This window comes from Lynx rufus, unplaced genomic scaffold (assembly GCF_022079265.1).
Source record: "Lynx rufus isolate CCGP_SWC_20201006 ecotype Redwood Valley unplaced genomic scaffold, mLynRuf1.p SCAF_19, whole genome shotgun sequence".
Lineage (NCBI taxonomy): Eukaryota > Metazoa > Chordata > Mammalia > Carnivora > Felidae > Lynx > Lynx rufus.
The window spans coordinates 31544507-31552645 of record NW_025814833.1 but is presented as its reverse complement, the minus strand read 5'-3'; the positions used below and the strand labels follow the sequence as shown (position 1 = coordinate 31552645).

Genomic DNA, 8139 nt, shown 5'->3' with positions numbered 1-8139 from the left:
GCCTTCTCGTTCTCCTATCAGTTTGCCTGTGTATCTATCTATCGATCACCTGCCTGTCAATCGACCGATCGATCAATCTATCTACTCAATGTTTCTTCCCACATGTTTTCAGTGCTTATAGATGGCATGTACTTTAGATTATACCGCATATTGTTTAAAAATGAGATTTTTTTCTATTTGAAGATAATTGTAGATGTAGAAGCAGTTGTAAGAAAGAATACAGAGAGATATCATATACCCTTTATGCAGTTTCCCCCAATCAGGATGCAGAACAGTTCCATTGCTACAAAGGAATGTCATTTTTATTAACTGCTTAATAACCCATTTTATAAATGTATCATAACTTATTAGTCCTGCTATTCTCTGACATCTAAGTTGCTTCCAATTTGGGGCTATAGGAAATAATGTTGTAGAGAACATCCCCGTATGTAAATCTTTGCCAAAATATCTGATTATTTCTCTAGGGGAAATTCCTCGAAGGCGGCTTGCTGAGTCAGAGGATATGTACATTTTAAGGTTCTCAATACTGATTGCCAAGTTGCTTTCCAGAAAGGTTGTACCAACTTAAAGTTGAGTATTAAAAGTCTTTGCCAATTTGGTGAGTGAAAAATGATATCTTGGGATTTTTAAAGTTTATTTTATTATCATTGAAGGTAAACATTTACATAGATACACACATATGTATATATTAGATTTTTTAAATGTTTTTGAGCGGGGCATCTGGGTGGCTCAGTCAGTTGAGCGTCCAACTCTTGATTTAGGCTCAGGTTGTGATCTCACAGTTCCTGGGATCAAGCCCCTGTGGGGCTCTATGCTGACAGCCTGCTTGGGATTCTCTCTCACCCCCTCTCGCTTCTCCCCCCCCCCCACTCATACGCTTGTGTGTTCTCTTTCTCTCAAAAGTAATTAAAAAAAACATTAAAAAAAGTTCTCCTGAGTTTTATCTGTTCCTATTTTCTGACCATTTCCATTTGTTATTAATTTATAACTACTCTTTACATATTAAGGATATTATGTGACAGCTTTATTAAGATAAAATTAAAATACCATACATTTCATCCGTTTAAACTACACCCAATTTAATGACTGCTAGTGTATCTACAGAGTTGAACAGCCATCAGCATAATTTTAGAACATTTCATTACCGTACACAGGAACTCTAATACTCTTATCTGTTACCTCCAATCCTTCCATCCTCCCCATTCCCTGGCAACCACTATCCTACTTTCTGTCTCTATACACTTGCTTATTCCGGACACCTCATGTCAACAGGACCATAAAATATGTGGTCTTTTGTGCCTGGCTTCTTTTACTTAAGCATATTGCTTTCAAAATTCATCCATGTAGTGGCATGTATCAGAATTTGTTTTTATTTTTGATTTTTAAAAAAATGTTTATTTTTGAGAGGGCAGGGAAGGAGAGAGAGGGGGGCAGAGGATCTGAAGCGGGCTCTGCATTGACAGCAGAGAGCCTGATGTGGGGCTCGAACCCACGTACGGGGAGATCATTACCTGAGCAGAAGTAGGACACTTAAACGACTGAGCCACCCAGGCGCACCCCCCAAGATTTTATTTTTCATCTCTGCACTCAACATGGGGCTTGAACTCACAACCCCAAGACCAAGAGGTGCTTGATTGAGCCATCCACGCACCCCTGCCATAATTTCTTACAGAGCAAAAAGCAAGAGCTCCCCCTTAACCAAGTGACTCCCAATTTCACCCTCCAGAGATCACCACTGTTAGCGGTCTGTATCCTTCTCGACCATTTTCTACGCACATTCATATGTGTAGTGTTTAAAAAGTGGGCTAAAAAAATGAAAAGGGAGATCAAACTATAAATACTGTTTTGCATCTTTTTTCACTAGACAATACAGCAGGGCATCTTTCCATCTGTGGATCAATCACATACTTTTTTTTTATTATGCTAAGTAAAGCCTTCTCTACCCCATGATTATAAAGATAGCCTCCTATTTAGTCATCCAATACTTTTATGGACTGCTGTTCGTACTTCTTTATCTTTCTTTTTGAGAGAGAGAGAGAGCGAGGGAGAGAGAGAGAGAGAGGGAGAGAAAGAGAATCCCAAGTAGGCTCCACACTGTCAGCACAGAGCCCAACCCAGGGCTGGATCTAAGGAACCTGAGATCATGACCTGACCTTGAGATCATGACCTCAGCTGAGATCGAGAGTCAGACGCTTAACTGGACTGAGCCACCCAGGTGCCCCGGTTTTTAACTTAAAATAAAATCGTTGAAGATCAACAAGTGTAGTGCTGGTGGAATTCTTAATACCATCTTCTCCACAACGGAGGGGACAATTATAAACCTTTCCTCCTCTGCCCTCAGCACATATTCCAGAGAAGGGCTGGAAAACAGTGTGCCTGTTGACTTAACACACTCAGAGAGCGCTTACCCTGGCCAGAGGGAGAGGTGTGTGAACGTGTGCGGGAGCGCGCTTTCCCCCCTTACTTTTGTACTTGCCCGCACCCGCTTTCCTCGGGTATAAATCAGGGGCTCCCCACAGAGTGTTTGCAAGATCCACCTGGAAGGACTGGCCTGTATAACATCAGACCACTCTTCCGGACAGAAACCTTTGAAAAAGGATAAGGATTAAAGAGAGAACTGGCCCTTGCAATTCCCACAAAGACTTCTAGCACTGAAGCAAAATTGGGGGCGAATCCCGGTGGCATTGAGTCGGTTTCAGACTTGTGCCGTGTTTATACTGACATTCCCTGGCCTCTCCTCAGCAGGCCGCGGGTTCCTGGGGAGGGCTCCTGCGGGTCCTGCTAATTGCAGGCACTGCGGAACCCCATCTCTCCTCTGCCCCATTTCCCACTTGGCTTCTTCAGGGGGGTCTCCTCCTCTCGCCTTTCGGTTTTCTTGTGGCCTCTATACTCCTGTGCTCTAAGACCTGCGAAGATCCCCAAGTCGCTGAGGGACGGCAGCCCAGGGGTCTGTACCGCGTGCTTCCTAGGACCCCGGCGTTTTGAGAATGGGGATCTGGAAGGCAAGGGGCTTAGCATCCCCAAGAGATCCGACTGGTGTGTGTGTGTGTTTGCCTTGGGGGCGGGGAGGGCATCTTCCGGCTGCAGCACAGACCCTTTTCAGACCATCCAGGGCCAGTGTCTGGGCGCCAGCTGGGACTGCGGTCCCGCTGGGGCCACCCGCCCGTGCGCTCACCGAGCGACGCCCCCGCGCGGCGGATCCCCGCCTGGCCGCTGCGGGCGGGGATGCTGCGGAACCGTCGAGACCTGCAGGAGTTGCCAGGGGAGTGCGAGGCCGGCCGTCCCCTCCCACCACGCGTGCTCGCCGGGCCCGGCCTTCCCGCCCCCGACAATAGGCGTCTCTGCAGGGGTCCTCCCCGCGGGCGCCTTGAGTCCCTCCTCCGCCTCCCCCACTCTTCTTCCTCCGCGCAGCTGGGAGGGGGCGTGTGTGCGCTCCCCGGAGCGGTCGCTCTCGCTGCGGCAGCCGTCCGAGGCAGTGCGCCGGGGCCCCAAACTCCGAGCAAGTTCCCGGGCTCCGGGGACGCGCGCGCGCGCGCCCGGGCTGCGGAGCCGGTGGTGGGCCCCCTCCGGTCCTGCCCAGATGAGCCTGGGCGGACGCGTGGCGGAATTCGGGGGTCGCGGCCCGGACTCCGAGGCGGGGGTGGCGGCGGCCGGCTCCGGGCCCCACCCGGGCGCGTCCGCGCCGCCGGCCCGGTCCGCGCGCCTGGGCTCGGCGCCCCGGCCCCCCGCGCTGTACGGCGGGACCCCGGGCCTGCCCCCGAACCGGGACGGCTGCACGATCGTGCCGGCCGCCCAGGCCGTCCCTGGGCAGGTGGACATGGCCATGGCCCCGCAGCGCCTGAGGATATCCGAGAGGCACGGCAAGAGCTACCTCTGCCTCCTGCATGCGGTCTTCGTGGCAGGTGAGTTCCCTCCCCGCGCCCGCTGCCCGGCCGCCTCGCCTCCCCGCTCCCTCCCCGGCGCGGCCGGCGGGCGCGCACACTTTGTTTGAGCTCGCACCCCGCGCACCCTTCCCCACTGCGGGGGGCGCCCGTTGTTCCCCGGGCCGGGCGCGGCGCTGCGGGCGGGCGGTGCGGGGAGGTCTCCGCTGCCGCGTGTCACGGGAGAGGTGGGGCCGGACGGCTTCTTCCCGGTCCGCATCCCGCGGACCCGAGACAGGCCTCCCCCGGGCCGCGCTTCCCTTCTGCTGGTCCCTGAATGCCGGGAAAGTGGGGGGGGGGGGTTGGGGGGGGTGGCGAGTAACACGTGCCGGGGAAACCTAGTCCAAAAAGGCGCTGGGATCCGCGAGCCGCAGTTGGAGGAGGGGTAGAGAGACGGTGCGGCCGCCGCCGGGGCTTCCCTCCCGCCCCCCTCTCCCCGGAGCGGTGCATGTCCCCAGCCGGCCCGCGAGCCTCCTGCCTCCTGGGGTCCTCACTCCGATGGCAGAAGTTTTGGTGTGTGACAGGACGGACGGACAAAATCGCCCCCCGACTCACACAACTTTCGGTGCCGCCGCCGCGTTTTGGAAAAGGGGCGTGAGCGGCGTAACGTGGCTTTGCCCACTTGCCAGCCGCGGGGCGCGTGCGCGTTCACCTAGTCGGAGGTGCCGGGTTCCCCGCGGGACCGTGCAGACCGGGGCGTGGGGACACCCCGGGGACGGGGTGCAACTCTGGGACCTTAAGTTCAGCCGAGGCTTTCGGGACAGATCTGCGAGGCACCGCGGTCCGCCCAGGTTGTGGTTTTGGTTCAGCAGGTGCTCAGCCTTGCAGTGGGAGTTTGGGCATCCGGAAAAAAAAAAAAAAAAAAGAGTTGGCAATTTTCTGCGCATCAGGGGGTCACAACACACGTTCCAAAGATTCCTCCTTATTCAGGGTCATCCGCGAGTCCAGAGGAGGCCGCCACACAAACCCCTTTACTTAGACCAGAGTAGATCCGGACGGCCATCTGTGCGCCTTCGGAACACAGAACTTGTTGGTCTTGTCCGTTTGGGTTTTGAGGCGGTCAGTAGTGATTTCTATATGTAATAAATCATTAGGGGCAATGTGGTGACGGACGCAGATATTAAGTTAGCGCTGCTGTGAAATCCAGGCTGACGTTTCTACCGCTGGTGATTTCCCTTATTTCTATATTGTGAAGTTTCATCTTCCGGTATTGTGGAAGGCTCCTGCACGTGGGCAGGTCCCTGTGGCCTTGGCATCATGACAGAGCACGGCACCTAAATAATACCAGTTGCTGTGCTGTCTTTACAGGGGCTTGCGGTAGTTTTCTGCCTTTCAGCATTTTTGGCAGGAATGCCTTTCACCTTGCGGATCAACAAAGTGTCCTGGAAGTGGTGCGTAGCCGTGCTGTTAGAACACAGGCCATGGTACCAGAATTTCACGCGTGAAAAAGGATTTCATGTGTATTTCATATATTTTAAGAATGCTAATGTATTTTAAAAATGTGTTTACAGTGATTTTCATTGTGGGGCAGAACTTCCTGAAAGATGGTTTCACTAATGATCGTTTATAAACTGCTCACTACCAGGAGCATGGTACCGTGTAATAAGCTAAATTACACGTGCTTGTGCAGTATCTGCTGGGGGCCAGCCAGAGAGGGAATGGTTGCCTCTATTTGAGTCTTCAGGGTGGACAGTTTGCAAGTGCACTGGGGGCGGGGGATAGAGTGGTGGGGATAGGTAGGGAGAACGGTATTCTAGGCAAAGCAACTAAGATTTGCAAAAATAAGCAGAAAAGGGGCAGCATAGTAGGTTTGGGGAATTGTTTTGTTTTTTAATGATTGGAGTGCAAAGTGTGGAAAGTACAGGAGAGAGAAATTTGGAGAGGTAGGCCGGGACTGGATCAGGCAGAGCCTTGTAATGCATACTAAAGGGCTTTACTTCATTTGTAGGGCAATGGGGGAGCCAATGGAGAGGAATACAGCAAGGTTGCTGCATATGGTTGTATGGGTTGTGCACTGCACAACCCTTAGGGGCTCCATTCACATTTACTGCACCATGAACAGTGCCCTCGCTAGGACTGCACAGTGCGTGGTGTGCACGGTGATCAACAGTGGCAGCGCATGGTGGGGCTTCTTGTTTTTACAGATCTCACCCTGGCATTTGTGTGGAGGACACAGTGTGCGGACAACGCAATAGAGAGGAAGCCGTGAGGTAGGGTGGCCAGTTAGAAGGCATTTGTAGAAAGCCGAGTAAGCGTGCACTAAGTCCTGGACTGGGTCCGTTCTGGGACCTGGGGCAAGCTTGGAGAATTGAGAGGGTACAAGTCATTTGACTCGGTGACTGGTCGTGAGGTTTGAGGGACAGGGAAGGAGACCCGTTAATTCCAGATTTCTGCTTAGGGTGACTGGGTGGAGGAGGAAGAGCACGTTTTGGGTTCAGTTTTGGGGGTGTGGTTTCTGTGGAACATTCAGAGAGAGCTGACCAGTAGGTCTTGAGCTGGGAAGAAGCAGATCTTTTTTTTTTTTTTAATTTATGTATTTATTTTGAGAGAGAGAGAACACACAAGTAAGGGGAGGAACAGAGAAATAGGAGAGACCATCCCAAGCAGGCTCCGCACCGTCTGCACGGAGCCAGTGCGGGGCTAGATCCCAGGAACCCGTGAGATCATGACCTGAGCCTAAATCAAGAGTCAGGTGCTCACCCGCTTACACGGGTTATCTCGATAACTCAGGAAGTCTAGCACAGAAGTAGCCCACACTTGGGGTGCCTGGGTGGCCCCGTCGGTTGAGCATCTGACTCTTGATTTCAGCTCAGGTCATGATCCCAGGGTTGTGGGGTCGAGGCTTGTGTTGGGCGCTGCGCTGAGGGTGGAGCCTGCCTAAGAGCCTCTCTCTCTCTCTCTCTCTCTCTCTCTCTTTCTCTCTCTCTCCCTCTCTCCCTCTCCCCCCCCCCGCCTCCAGTGCTCTCTCTCTCTCTCTCAAATGAAAAAAAAGTAGCCCATAGTTTATTATAAAATTACCTTTTGAACTTGTCCTCAAATAAATGCTGCCCCCCCCCCCCCCGCCAGCCACACCTTCCTTACCCGAGGATGGAAAGAAAGAGGAAAAAAGAAAGTAATGTTTTACATTCCTTACAGGACAAAAGAATGCAAACTATACCTCGGGTAACTCAGATAAGTAGTTGTGAGCACCTGCTCGCTGGAAGGTTTATTTTGTGAGGGCGTACACGTCGCATACTGAGTAATTAACTTGTGTTGTCATCCACACATCTTCTGGAGCTACGCCCTTACAAAATCAACACGTGTTCCACATGACTGAGTGTTTCTGGGTAAATGAGGTTTAGCACTTTTGGTGCTTGATACATCCCCCTCCCCCCCGTTGTCCCCGAATCTGTCACATTTTGGGTGGAAAGCCTTTCGGAAAGATGATTTAGTCTCCTGACTCCTCAACCTGGTGATAACTGCATCTTTTTTTTTTTTTTTTTTTGATGACTCAAGATTATCCTTATAATAGCATTAGTTATTTTAAAGTGCTGTATATAGTGTTGTCTCAGGGGCTCCTAAAGTCTGGAGGGTTGTTTGTCCCTCCATTAGATTGGGTACAGATAGTTCTGCCTCTTAATTTGTAATGCCTGCTTTTCTAATCTTTTCATATATCCCCTGTCTGTTAGGTCTCATTTTTTGCTGCTGTTATTTTTTTAAAATGTTTTATTTATGCTTGAGGGAGAGAAAGCCAGCAGGGGAGGGGCCGAGAGAGAAAGGGGGGGGCAACAGAGGATCTGAAGTCGGCTCCCTGCCCAGGACAGACAGCCCAAGCGGGAGCTCAAAGTCACAAACCGCCAGATCGTGACCTGAGCCGAAGGTGAATGCTCAACCCCCCCGAGCCACCCAGACGCCCCTACTGCTGTCGTTTTAAACTGTTTCTGGGGTGGTTTGTGAGTTCGAGCCCCGCGTGGGGTTCTGTGCTGCCAGCTCGGAGCCCGGAGCCTGCTTCGGATTCTGTGTCTCCCTCTCTCTCTGCCTCTCCCCCCACGCGTGCTGTCTCTGTCTCTGTCTTTCTCTCAAAAATAAAAAATAAAACCATTTAACAAACCCCCACAACTTTCTACCAACCAGCAGTCCGTGTCTAATCCTCTGGTTCCTCTGCCATTGGCTTCTTCTAACGTGCTGCTCTGAGCAGGCATGCGGGTGACGAAACCCGTTAGAATTGTCTGCAAAATAG

The 8139-nt window shown here is 52.0% G+C and overlaps 1 protein-coding gene across 1 annotated transcript in view; it reads left to right on the top strand.

Annotated features, from left to right (window-relative positions):
- Positions 1 to 3817: 3817 nt before the first annotated feature.
- Positions 3818 to 8139, top strand: part of MCF2 (MCF.2 cell line derived transforming sequence) — a 101321-nt gene continuing 96999 nt past the window's right edge. Inside the window, exon 1 of the mRNA XM_047082056.1 lies at positions 3818 to 3902. Within this exon, the coding sequence (XP_046938012.1) occupies positions 3818 to 3902 (85 nt within the window). The remainder of the gene's footprint in view (positions 3903 to 8139) is intronic.